The sequence below is a fragment of the Catharus ustulatus genome, chromosome 3, assembly GCF_009819885.2.
Source record: "Catharus ustulatus isolate bCatUst1 chromosome 3, bCatUst1.pri.v2, whole genome shotgun sequence".
NCBI classification, from domain to species: domain Eukaryota; kingdom Metazoa; phylum Chordata; class Aves; order Passeriformes; family Turdidae; genus Catharus; species Catharus ustulatus.
In genome coordinates this window covers 28385235-28406885 of record NC_046223.1, presented here as the reverse complement: position 1 = coordinate 28406885, position 21651 = coordinate 28385235, and the positions used below count along the sequence as shown (strand labels likewise).

The 21651-nt window shown below is 42.5% G+C and overlaps 1 protein-coding gene across 2 annotated transcripts in view; it reads right to left on the bottom strand.

Annotated features, from left to right (window-relative positions):
- PRKCE (protein kinase C epsilon) overlaps positions 1-15760 on the bottom strand; it is a 285219-nt gene extending 269459 nt beyond the window's left edge. For both annotated transcript variants that reach the window (XM_033055005.2, XM_033055006.2), the window contains exon 1: positions 14783-15760. In XM_033055005.2, the coding sequence (XP_032910896.1) occupies positions 14783-15130 (348 nt within the window). In that variant the 5' untranslated portion in view covers positions 15131-15760. The remainder of the gene's footprint in view (positions 1-14782) is intronic.
- Between the last annotated feature and the right edge of the window lie 5891 nt (positions 15761-21651).

Sequence of the window (21651 nt, the reverse complement as noted above, 5' to 3'; positions counted from 1 at the left end):
TACAATGAGCAGCTAAAATAACATCTCCTCACAACTTCCCTAGAATCTCTGTTTCTAAAATTCATGAAGCCCCAGTTGCTACAATCTGCTCCAAATTTTTCCCAACTGGGGTCAGTCCTGAAGCACAACATGTTAACCCCAAGCCATGTCAGCACATCCGGTGTAGCGAATCTGTGGCTTTTTCAAAACCAGGGACAGCCTTGTGTAAACCACAGGCCAGCAGTCTGCCAGGCAGGCAACACCAATATAATCTCACTGCATCTGTTTCATAAACACACTCAGGTGTTGGGCTATCAGGCTTTGCTGCACTGCACAGCTGCTCCACAGCACACACCAGCTGTACTTACTCCCTCTTCACACCACTCCAGCTGGAGGATCCTAAGCCTTTCCACTCTTAGTAACAGAGACAAGACCCTAAAAATGTAAAATTAAATGTTCTGTTTCCTTCAAATGATTGACTAAAATGGAAGTCCCCTTTCCTCCAAATTTAGTGCATGAACAATCAAACAACAAACACTGACTTCACATTTTGTCTGCTGTTCTACCATATTAACTGCAGTTATGGGACTATAAAAAAATATGCAAAATTCTAAGTTAGGATGGCAACTTTCAAAGTATCAAACTTTTCAAAACAATCTATTCTACACTTGCACATCCAACTCTTCCAGCTCTTTGACTGCTTTTATATATATACACATTCATACACAGTAGGATCACTACCAGAGGCATTCTGAGTTATGCAACAGGATAACCCTCAGTGGCATTTTTTTCACTGAAACAGTAAAGCTGGTGCTGCCCCAGCTAGTCATCCAGAGGAGGAGCTCAGCTTCCAACTACAGACTTTGCTTTGACAGACTGGAAACCTGGTTTTATAGATCACACCTCTACAGAAAAAGCTCCAGTGTCAAGAAGGCAGCAAAACAGAGGTCCTGCATTTGGTTTGGTTACTACAACTGAAGAAAAGCATCCCCACGATAAAGTGGTGGAGAACTGAAACAGAAGAAATCCCTCTTCCAATCAAGCCATAAATCCATTAGCCTACAAAAGGTAAACTACAAGAAGGAAATAGAAATGTAATGGTGAGAATCCTTCTTTTACAATAGTAAAAGGAGAGATGGACAAATGAGGGAAAAGCTTCAAGACAGAAAGAGGTATCTATAGAAGGTATTGGGCAGAAATCTTATTTCACTAGTCTAAATCTCAGGCCTGTCTCCCCACTGTAAAAATGCAACTGACAATTTTGCAGTGCAAAATTGTGAGATTAAAACCACAATGCTTGTGCCATACTTCTGGGCAACATGGAGCAATCTGCATCCATTACTCTTCCTCTCAAGAATTCTGTTAAGATGACTATACTCAAGATTTTCCAGACTCAGATCATTTTGTTAATGAGTTTCATTACAACCTGAGACAGATAAGATCTATGTATCACTCCATGTAAATCAAAAGCAGACAAAGGCCTCTTCTGGAACCACTGACATAAGAGGCTGGATTATTCATTTTTAAAGAAGATTTTATACCTGAATTATGAGTGAATGTTTGTCCCATCATTTCCATTACAGACATGCTCATTTGTCTGAAGGAATTATGTAAGTGGAAATAAAGGCAATAATTAAAGAAGAGATAACATGCTATATCACAAGCAGATGCAGGACAACTAAGTATGTAAAAACTTGCATGACCAGTTCACAGCATGCAAGATTATAATGAAGTTATTGCACATTATCTCACAGCTTACGCAAATTCCAGAAAATAACGTAATCAGGATCAGAAATACCTTGTGTACTGTAAAAGTTAATTCATCAACCCCACCTGTTACCAGAAACACTAAGGAAAACCAAGCAATACTGACAATGGCTATTTTTCTGTTGATCTGTTACGACATTTTGAAACTTTTAGTTAAATAAAGCCTGCAAAAAAAAAAAAAAAAAAAAAGATCTCCCTTATTTGTACGAACTACTCTATTACAAAGTGGCTTCACTTTGTTGACCATCTGTCATATTTACATGTTCCTTGGTCTGGCACACAAGCTTCAGCCTCTTTCTCTGCTGACTCATGTGAATAAAAACACTCTCTCCTTAACTCCTCAGTTAGACAACTATTACTTCTCCAAGAGCCATCAAATACATTTTTAAAAAGTTACAATAACACATAACTTATTCCTTTTGCATATTTCTGTCCTGTAAAGTATAGGCTTTTATTTTGCTACATATTTTCCATGGCTTTTGCAAGCCACATCTAGCTTGATACACAGGTTATTACACTCCAAAAGTGAGATTGTTTTTCTTATTTTACATCACAAACTTTTGCAGGAAGAAACTATGAACTTGGTTTCTGCACAACCTCATGTTATCAAAGAGAAACTAATAACTCCTACATTCAAAACTGTCACGCTGCCAGCATGTGTGCATCTGTGCTCTGACAAGGTCTCAGCACTTCACTCCTGTCTCACTGGGATATCACGAGCATATGAATTTTCATAGCTGCATAAAACGTCTCTGAGACATCACATTTTTTTTGCATCACAAATTTCACTAACCATGCATAAATCTTACAATAGAGGGGTCCTGCAGAGCAGCACACTGCTGCTGGGAAGCAGATTTTGCTTGCAAGTCTACAAATAGGGTGCAGGGCTGATTCACAGTTGCTGGAAGAGCTGCAAACTTTTTGGCAGTTGTACAAAACATTTGGCCTGTAATTTGTCTTAGTGATCACTGCCACAATTATGTCCAGGTCCCAAAGAGAAGAAGCCCATACAGTCCAGCAAGAAGACTGTTGTAGAGAGAAAAGGTTTCACCAGAAGTGCCCCCACTCACTCTGCCTGCCTTCCCTTCCAGTCAGAGGGTTTGTTTTGAACTCAGGCTTCCAGTAACAGCCTGAAAGACAAAATGACATTCTCACACTTCACATCTGATTTTAAACCTGATTTTTAAAAAGGGTAAACTTCAGAATACACCAAGGGTTTCTAAAGCTTTATGATATTACTGTTACAGCAAAACAGTGCTTGGCTGGAGAGCACACACATTTTAAACCAAATGTAACGTGAGAGATTGTCAGTTTGATGTCCAGAACACATTCAAAAAGGATAGTGATCAGTTTCATTTAATTTGTTCAAATATCCAGTGATTTACTACAGTTTTATTGTCAGCCAAAACAAAAATGTTCAGGTTTTGGGGGTTTCTTCTTAGTTTAAAAATGCTCTGAACAACACCACTTCCAGAACAAACTGAAGAGAAGGCTTGATGGTCAGAAGTGACCATCAGATCTGACACTTCTGACCAAACACATTCACAAGCAGTTCACAATGTACTCACAAACTCATTCATATACAGCTTAGAAGCTGTGTTGACTGGGTTTTTTACTCAGAGGGTGGTTGGGCATCAGAACAGGCCCCCCAGAGAGTGGTCACAGCACCAAGCTCTCAGGCACACGGTGATTCTTAGGGGATCTGGGCAGGAGCTGGACTCAGTTATCCTGATAGGTCCCTTCCAACTCAGCAGATTCTGTGATTCTATGCCAACAGATACAACCACTCATGAAAAGAGCTAGATAACACTTTCAAAAGGTTGCTGAATCAGGAACCTGAATTCTTTGTGTAATTTCCACACTGCTGAAAAATTTACAGTAGGTCTCAATTCAGAGAAATGAATAAAGTTCAAGATTAAACATAGAAGGAATTGAATCAATGGTGATGTAACTAGCTAGGAGCACAGAGGAATCACTATGTATGCAACTAAATGATACACATACTCTCAACAGTTTCAGCAACAGAGAACACCACTCAAACTACCCATGAAAATCAATATGGGAACATCAGCTTTGTGTCTGTGTGCAAGGCAACTTACCTCTGTCCTCCAGTCATTAACAGACAGCACTCACTACAATCTTACAATTTTTGTTTGTTTAAGGCATATTGATTTTGCCTACTTACACATCTACTTATAAACAAAATCAACACAGCAAAGTTGTTGGGGTTTTTTGCACTGCTCTGGGCCATGACAAACATAGGTCAATTGCTCCTCATCTATTTTTGTTACCATACTACCATGGTAAAATGAACACCCTTCAAAAGAGAATCATGACCCCACATTTCTGCTAAATTCTATATCGTAGAAGGTAACATCTCCCACCCAGGGCCTTTTGCAACTAATGGGCAAAGCAGACAACAGTGAGCATGGACGGGCAAGAAAAGAGAATGTAAAGAGACGATAGGAGCTTGTCTAGGTCATAGAGTCCGGGTTGCTGCTCAAAATTATTCACAATAAATTTAGCTGAACTCGTACTTTAAAACCTTTCACTCAGATTATAAAAATGCATATGCAAAGTTACCTCCCAAATATGACTACTAAACTAATATTATTTTAAGTTATATATCTATAACTTATAATAGTTATATAATTTATCTATAAATATATAAATACATTAAAATTATATATAGTAGGGCTTCTTTCTGATGACCATTAGGCACAAGGGTTTGCTTTTTAGGTGAAAAGCACTGTCACTCACTTCTGATGCAAGTCCATTATTAACACAATGTGTTAATAAAATTCTTCTTTCCTCTTTCTTCCCTTCAGAGGCTTGGCACGACTCTGAGAAATTGCTAGCAGGAACAGTAAAGGATAAAACCTAACATAGTTTATCTCAGCCCAGTGACATTAGTATACACTATTATCCCTATATACAATATCCAAATTTTATTATTGTACTGTAGTGGCATAAGCCACCTATCACTACAGAAAAAAGCTCTAATGTAATAATACAATAGCAGTTTCCAATTAATTATACAGAAAAATCCTGTAGTTCCCTCAAACTGGGAAGTACCAAACACTCTTGAAGCTACAGAGACTAACAACTAGAAGTTTGGGAATCATGGGCTAGATCATATGGGCTGTCCCTCTAAATAGATCAACTCCTAGAAGATAAATACCACATCATGCAAAATATCAGGAACTCCAAATATCTCCAGCAAAATTTCTGCAAAGCTGAGCTGATAGGCTGCTGCCCAACTAGCACTGCAACCTTTCACACTGGTAAGCATTTTCCTAATATTTCTCTTGGCTTCCCCAATCTGCCTTTTTGACTTGTGCTTGGACTGGAAATTTTTGAAGACAGAAAGCACCATTTCACATTAATTAAAAATAAATTACCAAACACTAGTAGGTATTTTCTGTGAGCAGGAATCCCTGAAAATCCCAACAGTCAGCACCAACTAAAAATTTTTAATAGTGTTTCCATTGCTTGGGAGAGTCCAGTTTTCAGGGACAGATCATGTTCCTACAACACCCCACTGAGTCTGCTAAAACTCGAGCATTTTGCCTGAAGTTCAAATCTATGTATTACACTTATTCCTTCAAACACTTCAGTAGCATAACTAACTGGAAGCTCAGTGCATCACTCCTCTCTGACTGAAAATAGCTGCTCCAACAGCCACAAGTGTGATCAGCTCCCTGCTGCTTGCTGAGCAGCACAGCAGGGACATGCTCTGGATGACAGCAGCTGGGCAAACGCCACAGAGCTTCAGACACTGACTGGGGATGCTTCTGAGTCCTACTGACATGAGCATCTTACTGGTCCACCAGAGTGACAAAAAAAAGGAGCAGGAGCTGGACTGCTGGGAATAATGAAAATATGGATATAAGGGAAGTAGTAACATGGAAAATTAAGGAAAAGTTACAACAGCTGAGACTTGAGGACAAGGTGATAGTGGTGGATTAAGGAGAAAAGTGGGCCAGGAGGTCAAATGTTCAAGAGGTGCAAAGCCACTATGGGGTCACAAGGAAGGAAAAGGCAATGAAACTCAGAAGGAAAAAAAAATTCCTCAGCAACTCTAAAAAGAACCATGTGAGAGAGAAAACATAGTGGACACAGCATGAATGACTTTAAGCCTTTCCTTTTCCAATACATTCTCAGACATCATTTTCTAAGGCCATGGATCAATCTCACCTCAAAACTGAGGAAAGTTGACAGATGCCAGAAAGATTGATGCAATGAGTAAATACAGTCCCAGCAAGAAAACTGTACTTGGAATAGATCTCTGTAGAAGCCTGTAGCAAGACATTTCATTCACATAGCCTGCTAGCATTGCCAACATCAAAATCTTATGCACCATTGTAAAAGCTGACCTATAATTTCTTGACCATCTAAAAGCCAGAACAGATAAAGAAAGACTGAGAATGGGCAGCACAAAGACAGAACAGATGATAAAGAGGAAACTGAAGGGAAACAGGGAAAGAAAATTACTGTCTTGCTGGCTTTTAATCTGTGAATTCCAGCCATTTCCTCATCACCTATGCAAAGGATACATCAGTCTTCCCTTCACGTTTCCACCACTATTATATCTGCTGCATTGCTACAACATCCCTTTCTAAATATACCTATAAACACTAACATTGTCAAAGCCACCTATCTTTTAATGATATTAAAAAGGCCAATGTACTGAAGAATGGGGAGTTCTAAATGCATAAGAAATCCTGGTCACCCACAATAAGGGGCTTGTAACTTCTTTACATACTCTCAAATACTGAAAGACACTAAGCTGGAAACACTAAGTATTAGGTTTCCCATTTAAGGTACAGAGATATCAAAGGGGCTTGCTGTTCAAACAACACAGACATGAAATTTATTTGGTAACATCTAGCTATTATTCATGCTTTTTTGTTCTTGCCTGTGATGAAATTGCCCAGCAGGACACCAGAAACAAGCAAAATTATTCTATTGTCTGGAACAATCAAATCAGCTCAAGTTAGCCGATATAAGGCAGGAATGGATGCTTGCAAGCCTCCGATGGAATCAAACTTTGGGTTTTTTTGCTTTGGTTTTTTTTTTTTTTTTTTTTTTAAAGCTATGGCCTGACACTGCTTCAGTTCCTCAACAATTCAAGCCCTACAGAGTTCAGACAGAAAAAAAACCTCTTAGAATTGTGTAGCATTTCTCTAACACTGCTTCTAATAAAATAAACATTAAAACTCTTGTTATATTTAGTGGGAACATGCCAACATCTCTAGGTTTCTTAGCTGTGCTACTTAGAAATACGTGAAATCTTGGCTTCCATAACTTCTGTTAAATCACAGCAATGATACTTCAATATAATTGATATTTTTTAATTCTTGGAGGAATGCAAGTGAAAGGACACTCAGAAATCAACTTTACTAGCATTTCAAACTACTGACTTGAAAAATTACCAGAGTAGATAAGAATTCTGCAGATGTTCTTGCACCATATTCATTTGCATTTTCTTTACTAAAATATAGTGCAAAGTACATAACTGCCATGAAAGTTACCCAATCTCTAGAATGGCTTACTAGATTTAGAGTTGCAGTTTCACATTACTATTACTGAATACACTTTTAAAATTGTCTAGTGACTGCCTGCCAAACAGGAAAGTACCTCCAACACAAAGTTAAAACTTCTTGCCAGCCTTCTGGAGCAACCACTTTCTCCCAAATGGTTGAAACCCCTGTAACTTTTACAATTTGCGTGACTCAAAAGGGCACACAGAATACCCATCCTTCAGGCCTTGCTCTGGCAAAAAGGTTTGTTAGACTCCCCCCCAGCCCAAACTGTCAGTTTTCTAAGCTGCCTTTGGACTTCTGATCTTATTCCATACCCAGATACTTCTAGCCCTACCTTTCCATGAGAACGGAGGAAAAGCCTTCTCAGTCCTCTCTGACCACAAATATCCCATTACTTGCATGCTCTATTGTTCCCAAACCCTCTCTTACCATGAGCTGCAGATGTCTTTCTCTTAAAAGCTAATAGTTGGGGTGGGGGAAAGGGGATTAAGATAGTACTGGGTAAAGCAGAATTGAATTTAACCAGCCAATTCCAAGTTTAAAAAGCTCCTCTCTCTAATTTTTAAAAACTGTATTCACAGTATCCCTTCAAAATCTGAAGATTCCCAAAAAGTTCATTTAAATAAAAGTTATGTACAGAGTGAAAACAAATCACATTTAGTTGCCAAGTTCTACAGCTCCAGCTAAAATCAAATCCTCATTTTAGCATTATTTAAAGAATTATGGACATGGAAGACAGAAAATCAGTCTGATGCTAGAGAACAGAAACCAGCTTAACATACGAAAGACCTGCAGAAGAAAAATAAATCAGTAAGAAAAAAAATACAAGTAAAGGATGTTGTTAACTGCTACTTATTCTTGATTTTTCTTTGGAGCACAGGCCCCTGTTGAAGGAAGAAATTAAACTGGCCTGTAGGATATCCAGTGAATCCAGTGAGATCAGTGGTTTACTCAGGACTATGAAGTACTGCACAGTGTCTATAGAATCACCTGAGCTAGAATAACAGCATGCACTGTCTTAAAGCTGATACAAGAAGGAATTGTTTTCACTCCACTCAAACATTACTTAAAAGTCTAGATTTGAACTAGTACCTATGAATTGGACTCTGCTACTGGTAGCTTTTTTCCAACAAATACTTTCTACAGAGTTCAGCAGAATTATTTTCACTATATGAAACTTGAACAGCAAAAGCACAACTAACACCAAAGAAGGTTCTAAGCATCAGTCCCTTATCATCTTATCAACTCCCATGCCTTTTCTCTGTACCCTTTCCACAGGCAAGGCCACACAACACTGACTCTTTTCTCCCTTCTGCAGGACCAGCTAACTCCTTCTACCCCAAACATAATCAGCCTTACCCTGTCCATCCCTCATAGAACTTCTTACCCTCTCAGTCACTTGCACAGTCAGGAGACCCCAATTCACTCTCAACCAGCTAACCCATTCTTTATAACACCCATCCTCATTGGACACAGCCATGATATATTAAGGGCAAGGCTGGTCCCACTCTTTGGTAATTAGCACTCCTGCAATTTATCAGGGGCGAGATTGCCTTCAGCACTATCTCTGTTCTCTTACAATCTATTCTCCCACAGAACTTTGCATCAGTATTTGGTATTAGCAACAATAGGATGAGATTCTGATCAGCGGTGGGATCAACTCCCGACCTACAGCTATGATAATTCAGCATTAAGTGAAACGCATGCTCCACTACACACTTTTCACGCCCTGAGCAATTTTTTTTTTGCATCTGAAGTGAGACTTCAAAAGCCAGGCACTCAGCAAAGCAGGCAAAAAAAAAAATCCCAGAGTGGGTCAGTGATCACCACACGGCCTTCAACCAGCCCATTTGCCTATGCCAGCTCATCCCTGTCTCCTACACGTGTGGCTTTCTGCTGTTGCCAAAAGGGCAGCTGGAGTATGCAGTGTGGCAGCAACTATTCATTACCCTCCTCCAGGTTTCTCCCCTTGCCTCATCTCTTCCTTTCCCCACTTTGCCCTTTCTCTCTCCCTGCAGTAACAACAGCAGAGGCAGCATTTTCCCCTTCTATTGCTTCTCAGCAGACTGGGAAGCACTGCAGGTAACCAGGAGCTGTTAGGAGAGAACATTTCTAGCAGGGAGTAGGAGTAGGTTTATGCAGCTGTAGAAAGGGATTGATACAAGACAGTGGGTGAGCTGTGTGTTACTGTACCACATCCCCAGCAGAGAGGGAAAAGAGAAGGCACAGGAGATGGACTGTGGGAGAAGGCAAGCAAGCAAGCAAGCAAGTTCTCTCCAAAATCTCTCAGCTCCTCTTGACAACCACTTACCCTCAGAATGAGAAACCCTACTGCATCCCCATAGCTCTCTCAGCCTTGCCCCCCCAGCCTGACAGCCTTTGCTCCATGACCACCTTGTCATGCAGAAACCTCTCAAACAGAACCCAAACAATTTCCCTTTCATTTCAACAAATATGATTCCAGTAACAGCGTTTCAGCAGCCCATGAACCACAGTTTAGATGAGATCTAAAGTTTTTGCAAGTGAAATCCTAGGTCTTTCAACATCTTGAGCACAAATAAATTCAGTCAGCAGATGAAAATAAAAATGAAAATATGCTACAGCCACTTTCTGCCAGCCCAATGCCAGCCCTCAGCAGTGCACAGTACAAGCAGAGGTGAACGCACAGGGTGACCTGCACTACAATGACAATTCCATTCTCTGTCTGCCAGCTACAACAGATCACCTGCTGACTGAAAGGAGTTCCCATTCCAACAACAGAAATGGCATTAAAAGAAGGGGAAAAAAAACTAAAAGCACCAAAGTAGTCTTTCCATTTCATTCAGATTAGAGGCACTGGAAAGAGACAGTTCTATTTCTCACATGCATGGACAGCTCACAGGACCAAGGACTCTGAAGAGCTTTAATTCCTCCCCTGCTACTGCTTTACAGGTGACATTCAGAGCTCAGATAACCTAGGTGTTTAACTCTATAGACTGCAACTTCTTCTCCATGCCATTTCCTACAACTCATTACCCACTTGCTGCTGAGATATTAGATTAATTCATAATAAACTTGCTTTATGCAATGGTGGTACAGTTGCACAACTAACTTCAAATTGGAAAAATGGAAATATGAAAGGATGCTTTCAAAAAAAGTATAATGTTTTAAATATAGATCTGAAGAAGCCGCACTGAAAGGAGAAAAATAATATGGAAGATATTTTAGCAAAGAAAAGCTCACTGATATCTATGTGGTTTTTTTTTTTTTCTGACAGCATTAGGGATTTTTTTTTAAGACAGCAGAAAATTAAATTTCTTTCATTAACCTAAATATAGCTGTAAATTATTTTCAGTGCAAATAGAGACTTTTCTTGTTAAATGTTGTGATGTCCTCACTGATTTAGTGAGTTCTGCTACTCAGCAAGCAAAAGGATTTCTTAGGACAACTCAATAGGTTTTCTCACATACAGCCAGACTAATGGCTAAGACCCTTGGATGGAGTCTTTGGCATAGGTCCAATCATGCTGATTTCATCTGTCCTCAACTCTGGAAAGTGGACTTGAACTCAGAACCCATACTACCAATCATCCACACACATAAACATTGATCATGATAATTTGCAGGAGTGGAACCACACAGCTAAATATCAATGGAATTTTCCTTCCTGATCTCAATTCCACTGATTAAAATGTAGCTGCATTGCCAACTCAAGTGAATCATTTACATATGCCACATGTAAGAAAGCTAGATAAAAACATACTTCATTACCTGAATTACCTAACTCAAAAAAAGATAGCCAGAGCTGTCAAGTTGCTAGTTTGTTTTTCAATCAGAACTTGCAAGTAGTTTATTGTTCTGTATTTTCTGTTTTTCAAAGCATAGGTTCACCAGAATCCTCCTGAATACTCGGTGCCATTCTGTATGACATTTTCTGTGCTTACAAAAAGCCTGAAATGTCATAAATTCAAAGCTCTCTTTAAAACTGCAGTGTAGCCGTGACTCAAAAAATCTGCAAAACTGACACTTTTACTGTGCTATGTCTGTATTGATGCACCACTGGAAAGGCAGCCATCTTTTTAATTGTCACTATACCTATTTTAGAAACCCAAACAAGTATTTTCCATTGATCTTACCAAAACCCTACAAAAATATATATATGTTGTTTAAAAGCTTTCATCCACTAAACTCTGAATCACTCTTTCATGCCACAACTCTGAATAATTAAAAAAAATATATATACATTTATATATATATATTCAGTGAGTATATGTATCATAAGGTTAAATGCAACTGCTGAACACTCTGTAGATGAAAGGAGCCAGGATTTTGCATATCTATCCAACTTGTTAATACAACAGACGTTATCATGATTTCAGGCTTTGTACTTGTTTATCATTAGTGTTTCCACTGTAACCATGGCATCCGTATATAGCACAGGCCTAAGAGTGAGAAAAATATCCAGTATTTTCCTAAAAAACTCATCTGAGAAAAAACACAAGTATTTGCCCAATGGCAGAAGCCAATTCAAATTTGATGAGCTGGTTAAAATGAGAAACAGTTTCCTCTTAGAGGATAAAAACTCCAAAACATTATTTTTTTGTGAATATTTTTTTCATTTTGGACTTCTGACAAGAACCTAGAAACCTAGAAACATGGCCTTGACCCTAGCACAGATTTTATAAAACAAATTCTAAAATTTCCTTTAAAAAAACCCCTATGCAGTACTGTATGAGATCAAAAGCATTAAAGCTACTAATATGTTCACAAGACCTGTCTCTCAGCACATGAATATTTTCTCAACCCTCTTTTAATAGAGACAGTCCAGTCCTGCAAAAACTGTTGCATCATTCTGAAGTTAAGGAGAGGCAGCAGTGCAATTACTCCAATCCCACTCAGCAAATACTTGGTTCCCAGTTCCAACTTTCAGGACTGCTTAAAGGGAAATCCTCAGAATGGCATAAAAAGACTTGATAGTCTTCAAGTGTGTTTTAAGTGTGTAGGCTGCATTTATTTGATATTTCAGGCAGTAAGGAAGAATGGATTATTGTGATTGCTGGTTTTAATTTGCTTGTTACAGAGTTCAGAAAGAATACTACAAAAACATCTGCCTTAAATGACAAGAGTGAAATGACGGAACTGGTCCTCTTATTAAACAGAAAAAACTGACTGCATCATACCAGCAGATCTTACCCCAACGTTGGTTTAGGCCATGTGCACTTTCCTTGTAGTGTGAAACTCATTCACTTTGCAGACAGCTCCCTTTTCAGGTTTTACTATAGACTCCAGACACTGACGAAGATACCAATAAATCTATTTACTTCAGTATGGACTCTATAGAGATGTCACGGCCACAGGTCTACTTGTAACTCAATGATAAAAGACCCAAAACCAGTGTGATTTTGCAAGAGTCAGTTTTTCTGCAGGTCCCTATCTATTAATCCAATGCATACTCAGTATTACAATTACGGCAACACACTTAGTAAATAGGAAGATTTTGGAAAGGGTAAAGCACAATCCTATAAATACTCACCACCCCCCATTCTAACTGTGATACAGGGAGGAGGTGTATTCTGTCTATGTAGCACGTGAGCACAATCTAATGGTAAGGATTTACAGTGCAAAACAAGGTAAATGATGCTTCAGAAGCTGCATTACATTGAGCTGACCAGTTATGATCCACTGCCATGTCCTCGATTCTGTCACATCAAGAGACAACAAGCGTAGTCACTCCCTCGTCTCCTCCCACCCACTGAATGCTGGACAGCAATGAATCCTGATGCAATAAAAGCCAGCATTTATCTGATTCAGCTATCCAGTTCCTCACAGATCCTGTTTACAATGGACCTCAACCTGTTAAATTCCACTACTTATCTAGGGAATGCGTTCAGACATTCGAGTTCACCTTAAATATCAGAGCCAGGATGCACCCCAGTCCCACCAAAATCCAAACTTGGGATCTGGAATCTGCAAGGTTCTTCCAGATTTGGTGACAAACTCACAACATGTACCATACACAAAAAGAACACTTAAAATTATTATTCTTTCACCAAAAATCTGTGCAGATGTCATCCCACTCGTCTCAAAGATGAAATCTCACTTGATTTCAGGAGAGTCGCAACTTGTTTATCATTCAATCCAGGTAAAAGACATCTGCAATACTGCTGCATTTGTCTTTTCCTGATATAGCTATTTTTCCTCTTTCTATCACCTACTTTTACCATTTGAGCTTAGTAATGTGCAGCCTTTATAGAGCATCAGAATAATCTAGACTCTGATTATCACAATGCAACACATAGGTAGCAAAAGAGAAAAATATTTGGAAGTTGTAAACATAAAAGTTTTAACAGCAAAGTTCATCAGCTCCTAATCAGCATAGAGTCTAATTCTTTCATGCCCTTTCATCATTTTGCCATCTCTACACCACTGCATTAACCAAAGAAGCACCAAAGAATACATAAAACTCAGATCTGTTAACCCTAGCTAATTTTTCTTTGGTCCTGGGCTCTCTGCCTGTTTGCCAAAAAAATACTGGCTAGTATCCTTGACCACAAAAAACAAATACATAAAAAGATGAGCATATGTAATTTCAGATGGGTGGTCGAGCAGGGCACACTGAAAATGAGATGACAGCTACGATTGTTTTATTACACATCTCATTTAAATGATATCCACCATTTAACTGTTTAACTGCAGAAATGCGAAATGTGCATATTCAGGTTTCCCATTTCTTCATTATTTGATTGGCTTATCCCTGTTAAATGACACTACCTGAGGATGTCAGAGCAAGGATTTTCCAGCTTTTTTTGTACTCCCGCTGAGGCACGTTAGCCTCTGGGTCTTAAAGACGCTGTGAAAGCTGTAAAGACACGTTGAGTGTACAGACAAGAGGATTTCTCTAGTTGGGCCCAAATTCCACTAGGACCCTTTCATCAGTCTTGAGCATTTAAAGAAGCATTGCGTTAGATCTACGCATAGAGGTGTCGATCATCTGGAGGAAGGAAGGAGGAGCATCAGTGTTGATGCAGTGAGCTCTCAAGTGACAGGAAGACCCTGAGGTGTCTCGTATCAGAGGTCAGGTCTGGATTTTTAAGGCTCATCATTGCCAGGCTAACCAAGAGTAATTCCCCCTGAAATGATGAAACTCGTCTAAGCGCTGGATTTGGGTTTTGTGGTAATGTTTCATACGGATGCATTTGGTTCGGGTTTTTCAGACTCAGTAAGACGACTAGATTTGTATTTATGTCACATAATTTCAGAAACTTGCGTGGTAACTACGTACCTCTTACTTAGATTCAGCATATTTTTCTTTCCTGCCTCGCCTGTAGACCACATGCATTAGTTATATAGTAACCATGACTATCTCAGTGTAACAAAGTGTGGAAATAATGAAAAGCCTTCAGAGGCATTACATGCCCTTGGCAACCTAGCTCTGCAAGACAGATGTTGCATCCAGAGCCACGCCACTGAAAATCATAGGTACATGTATGTATCTACAGCGTGAACACTTACCCAGTCCTCGAAGTGACGGCTCCCGTTCTGCAGCAAGTCCTCAAACTGTATAGTGCAGTTAGCTACAAAATCGTCGTACCCGATGGGGGCATCATGGAAAACAGCCATCTCTATCTTCCTGCCATTACAAACGTCGGTGACAAATTCATCGTTCCAAGCAGGACTGTTGGTCTTTTGCTTGGTCGAGGTCTGCCCGATCCTGGAGTCGTCCACATTGAGGGCGATGTAAGGGTCCAGCAAAAAGGTCTGTGGCCTGGGACCCACCGCATGCCTCAGAGACCACGCCGTGGGTTTCAGATTCACCGCCTCGCAGATCTTGATTTTCAGCAAGCCATTGAAAACCACCATGGCTGGATAGCTGCACTTTTTCCCGGGATCAAACACTCACTCAACGCACTCGCACCGGGAGGGAGGGAGGAAGGTCTCGCCAATAAATAGGAGGGCAGGTCTGGGAGTGGGGGAGCAGGGTACGGTGCGGGTCTCTTTCGCCCGGCTGCTGCTGTTACCTTTGATTATTTAGCCTTTGCTCTTGCGACACCCAGTGAATACATTTATTTTCTTGCCCGTGTTTCTAACGGAAAACAAGGGAGGGGGGCCGCCGGGGAGGGGGAGGCGGCCGCGGCTGCAGGAACCCCCGAATGCTATCAAAACCCGAGCATAATCAATCCGGGGGGTAAGCAAGAGCCTTCTCCCTTCACCCTGACCATAATCCTGGATCAGTCCTCGCAGAGGAAGCAGAGCCGCGATCCCGGGCTCCCGCACACGCCAGTCCTGCCCGTGCGCCGCACAACAATACACACACACGCATACACACACACGCACACGCACACACACGGATCAGAAACACCGGCCGACCCACCAGCCCTGCCTACTGCACAGCCTCCGCTCAGCAAACATCCACCCGGGGACCTTCCATCCGCGCCGCCGCCCGTCCTGCGCCGCCGCCGCCTCCTGCTCCGCCGCCGCCAAGGCCGAGGACCCAGCGGAGCGACCCCCGCGCATGGGGGGCGCCGGCAGCGGAGCGGCCCGCGCGGGTCTCGGCGGGCTCCGGCTGGGCGGCCGCCGCCCTGGCGATGGGCAGAGCCGCCGCCGCCGCCTCCCTCCCGCCTCCCGCCCGCCGGCCGCCCCCCGCCCGCCTCCGCCCGCCGCCTCCCTCGGCCGCCGCCGCCGCCTCCCTCCGCGCAGCCCCCGCCCGCTGCCGGTGCCGCTCCGCCGCTCGCTCCAGCGCAGGAAATGCGCAAAAGACGTCAGTGTGTGTGTGTGGGGCGAGCGAGCGGCGGCAGCCCCGGCCGTGCGGGTGTGTTTCTGTGTGTGTGTGAGTGCAGAAAGTTTTGCCTGTTGGGGGAGCAGCGCGGCCGCCGCCAGCCGGGAACCGCGGCGGGGGTCGCGCTCCCCGGGCTGGGCTTGCCGCTCCTCCACACCCGCCGGGCGGCTTTCCGCCGGGGACACTGCCCGCCCCACGCCTCCTCCTCCTCCTCACAGGATAAAGTGGTGAACCAAACGTGGAGGAAGCACCCCCGGATGCCTTCCTCCCCGACCGCCTTTATTAATGTGCTTCACCACCAAGGTCCCGCCCGGACCGGGACCACCACTCACACCGCGCCGGGCGCTTCTGGCGCCGCGGTGCCGGCGGACGCCCCTTCCCGCAGGGCTTCCCGCCCCTCGCCCTTCTCTCGGTGATCCCGGGATGCCTCTGCCCGCGCCCGACGGGCAGCGAACTCCGCCGCCCCTGCCCTGCCCCGCCGCCTGACAGCGCCGAGCCCCGGGCCGGGCTCCGCCACCCCCGCCCGCCGCGGCAGCGGCACAGACAGCGCTACGTCAGCGGGGGCCGGGCCGGACCGGAGGAAGAGTTTCCCCGCGGTGTGCGAGCGCCGGGAAGTGCCGAGCGCCGCCAGGGGAAGCGGCCTCCCGGGGCCCGCCCGGCCCGGCCCGCGGCCGCCCTTCCCCCGGCCGGGAGGCGCTGCCTGGGCCGGGACAGAAGCCGCCTGTTGTCCGCCCGGCGCCCCGCGGCCGTGGGGCACTGCCAGCCCCTTTGTCTGCCGCGATCACCTGGCCCGTGCCTGCCCCACCTCAACCCGCGGCGCCTCCCCGCTGCTCCGAGCTGGCGCTGAGCGGGAGACCGCAGGCCGGCGGTCGCCACTGCCCTGCAAGCGTATTGAAAAGGGGGGGAAAAAAAACCTGGGGGAAAAAAAAAAAAACTTTTGAAAGGGTAAAAGGGTGTGCGTACTGTGTTCTTGAACGTTATGTGCACGTCATGAAAGATTTCAGTCATTTTTCATCACCGTGGTACCAAATACGCTATGAAATACCCGTGAAGCTACATGCAGCCTGACTTTCTGCTCCTCAGAACAAACGTACTCAAGATCTGGATGGTTTCCCATGGTGAAAATTATTACTGCCTTAGTTATTTTTAGCCACTGATTTTGCCTTTGTGTGTGTGTGCTTGTGTTGAGAAATTCACCAGGAAATGGATGGACTTTGATGGGATTTGAGTTTGCTGTAATATCACAAGAGAAAAGGCATCAGTCCTGGCACCCAGGAGAGCGCCTGGGTGCTTCGAAGAATCAGCCACAATAGAAAGAAGCTGGATTGCCTGGATCCAGTTGAATAAGGACATAAAAGATGAGCACCCAGTCCTTGATCTGGACCTGATATTCCTGACTGGTGAGGAAAGAAGAGATAATTACGGATTTCTGCAGATAATGGCTCAGGAGGCAGGTGTTATATTTGGAGCTAATGAAACAGCTCCAGTATCTGTGCTTCCAGAGCAGTTTCCAGATAGGAGATACGGTGCTAATGAAGCCAATGGGTCACGAGAGTGTTCGTGTTAATGGAAGACAGACTTTCTGGTGCCTATTGCCACTTAGTCTACTAGTCAAAATAGAAGTACAGTAAAATCTCCATGTTCATTATCATCTTGACAATCTCCAAGCGGAATCATTTGATACAAAGCCGTGGTATGGAGCCAATTATGGGAAAGGTCTTCCTTTGCAATTCAGCCTTTCCCGGGCTCACAGCAGCCGTGATACATCTATCAGGTTACTTTTGTAAAAGACCGTACTCGCAGGCCCCACCAGAAGTACAAGAAGGACCTGCTCCTTTCCTCCCAGCCCCATTCATTACCTGATGCATGCAGTACTATATATTAAGCTATACGGTCTTACATTTAGTGTGTGAGAAAGAACACTATAATGAAATCTTTTGTTTGGATATCTTTGTGTTTTTTTCTCAATAAGGGCAATGTAAATAGTATGCTCCATTTCCTTAGATACTTACTGGGAAACATGAAAGCCAAACTGAAACACTGTTTAATTTTTTCTGGTTATTTTTAGAGAACTGCAACTGTATGTATTCTGTATGCCCAAGGTAAGTAAACAGAGTCTCCATGGTGAGTTTAATGACCTAACATCTCTCTGAGATTACACATGGATATTACGAAAGTCTGAATAAATACAGACATTATTAACACAGCATACAAAATAATAAATAGATCATATATTTGGCTAATTACATATACAGTCTACTGCATACCTAGCTAGGCTCTGATCCCTAATTTGAGCCATCTGCACCTTTCCATGCACTGAAGCAAGCTAAACTTTGGTTTCACAAATAATTTCTTCTACGAATAAATGTCTGCCTGCATGAACAGGGATTTACAAGCTCACTTAGCTCCAGCCTTACAGTGCTTAGGAAAATACAAATATCTTGGACAGTTTTAATTTGAACTGTTTTGTTGGGGGGGGGGGGGTTTAATTATATTTTGGAAAAGCATGTCTATGAACTTTTGTCACTAAGCAGCATCTTCCTAGTTCATGTTTGTGATTGGACCTCTGCCCTCAGATACCTCTATGTATTGTTAAATTCACCACTCTCCCGGGGTCTTTGGAAGGTTGCCCTTCATACAGTGTGGTGTGTTGTTCTATACATTAAAAATTCTTTATTTTTCAGGCGATCTCATCATTCCCATCTCTCTCTTTACACCACAGATTTCCCAGCTGGATGGGTCCTGGTACCACTGTCCATCCACAGCAATAGAATAGTATTCTTAAAATCCAGTAACTCAGGTACATGGAGCAATATTACAATGCTTCTTGGAAGTTCATCTAACTTGTCTTAGTGGTCTCAAGAACTCTAAATAACAGACAGCAAAGAATATTCCAACTATAAGTACCATTTTTCCACTTAAAAATATTTTTAATATTTGTTTGCTTGATTTTTTTTTCTTGTCCTATTTCTGTGCGTATGGAAGGATTTGGTTCAATGAGAGCTGAAGACCAAAGGCTGTTCTATTTTGCACAGGGAGGTCTGGAGAGGAAGATGCAGCACTTGCAGTATTTCTCCTGCAGAAGGGCAGTAAGAAGTATTCCAGATGCATTTCTGTGCTCTGTAACAAAGGCTGCAGCAGTACAGTAAACCTTAGCCTTAAGTTTTATTATGTTTAGCTATTTTTCCCAGCTGTGTTTGTTTTGTTTTGTTTTTTAAATACACGGAGGGTCTACAGGGTATCTAGATTCAGGACTGGTTAAAGTGATCTGTCTACTTTTCAGAAATAACTTTTGCTGGTAGAAGCCCCTCTATTCAGCACTCTGAGAGCAAACAGCCTTTTTATTAGGGCTGGTCTCAGTGGGTGCTGATCGATGGAAAAGGAAAAGACCCCCTAGAGATCATAAAAAACACAGGCTAATTGCATCAGCTTCTATTTTCATTCTTACTTTAGGAAAGAGGCTACATCAACCTGATAAGGGATAGCAGCAATGGCACCACCAGCAGTCACCTGCACACAGCGGCCTCACAAGGCACGGTTTTACTCCCGCAAATCCCTTTTAGGTTGCGTCTGCCCTGTTTCAGGTAGTGGCGCTAGCATCGACAGGGAGAGACAAGCAAGCTGTAGGCAGCCTGTAATCTCAGACAGCCCCTGACCTTTCCCTGGCCTGAGCATCCTCCACAGCTCTGTGGAGAAACAGCACTATCTGCTGGAGAGAGGATGTAAAGTCCTGCCTGGAGTCGCGTTAGGCTTAATTCTATTGCAGCCACTGGGTTTGAGGTGTTGTTGCTCCAGATTGATAGATAGTTTAGCTGCATTTTCAAGAGGATTTATTTTTTTATAGTCATATTAGTCAGTTCAAACATTGGAGAAAAGGCAGCAAATTTTCAGGCTTTTCCAAGTTCAGCAATATTAAAGAAAGAAGGAGAGGAAATTTTGTGTTGTTTTATTATTAAAAGGAGCATAATTTCTTAGAGTTATGCTAAACTGATAGATAAGGAGGAAAATCAGGCTTGAATGTAGGAGAGGTTTTTGGAAGCACCTTTATGTAAAAAACGAAATGAAAGTCAGACCCCTCCCCTCATGATAGGCCCTGTGAAAACTGAGGAACTTTGAATCCACTCTGGACAAGAATATATTCCAAGCATATGAAGATATTCACCAGTATGAGTAGATCCACTGAATTCCTTTGAACTTAATGGATATGCTTATGCAAGTGCAATAGTTGGGTGTTAGTAGAATCAGTCCCTTCCTGGCAAGAAATCAAAGATTGCTGTCAAATGCTGACTATTTTTGAAAGCAGAATTATTATTTAGTATCTAATTTTGGAGGCACAGTTATGAAAAAAGCATCTTTAAGAGCATTTTCATTCCTGTCATGATGCAAATGATCCTTCGGTTATACCAATACCTAATCCATCTTTTCTAAAAATAAAGACCAGTCTCAGTGAGCTTGGTCCAGTCTCCAACTCCATTCCAAGGCTTCCTTTTGTCCAGCCAATTTCCGACTAACTTATTCCTCACTCCCAAAACATGTACCTGAGGAAGTTACTTAAGGCACTCCCAATGCTCCCTGTGAAATGTCTCAGCATAAGGGATCTTGTCAATGTGTGATTAATTAGGTCTCCAACTTTCTCTCTAGTGTAATTATACTTTTGGTAGTCTTCCCAACCTCTTTTAAAAGAACATAAGTAACACTAGCTGAGTGCGTTAGCTTTCACTGGGAATAACCTCCCAGAGTACATCTGCATGGATTTGAAGGTTTAAGATATGTGGTTGCAGTGGGCATGGTGACATGTTGGCTTCAGTGCAGTGAACCAGCCAGCCTGTTCCCAGGTATGCACCTGGTTTGCTAGCCAAGACCGAACCCCATGATATCATACCTGCCCAGCAGTTCTTATCTGAGCTAGATAGATCACAGCCAGTTTAAGCATATCTGCATGTGCTCCAAAAACATACCTCTCCAGTTGCAGAACATATGCTTAGGTCACTTCTAGGCTAGAGATTTCTGGCTCAGGCAGGGCTGTCTGATCTCAGACAAACACAGCTGTGCCAGGGACTCTCACCATTGTGGGAGCAGTTGTTATTTCAGTGCTTGTGGACGGTGATTTTTTTTAATCGATATAAAAAGTATATGTACATCTTTCTGGTAAAATATAATAGAACTTCTATACGTACCCCAAATATAAAAATAGGCTTCCACTTCATCTCCTACATGTCTCCTCTCAACCTTCACATGATTATGCTGACAGCATTTACTGTGGGTTTGCCATTTGCAGGATTGTTACTATTCTCTACAAAGAATTACTGAAAAAATTTCTGAAGGGTAAAACCAAGCTCTGTCTGTTCCTGGTTTATCAGCTCTCATCTTGAGAATTTACATCTGGTTTCTGGGGCAGGGAACCTTGGAGTTACCTGGCATTGCTCAGGACTATAATAGGAGTCTGTTGCTATCCAGACTCAATGATTAGATTGTCATTGCTAGAAGTAATTTTGGTACAGTTACATGGAAAGAATTCTGGAATGGATCAGGATTCGAGAGACAACCCCCTGCCCTAGATCAGCCTCTCCACACACATGGTGTGAACCTTGAAAGATATTTTTTC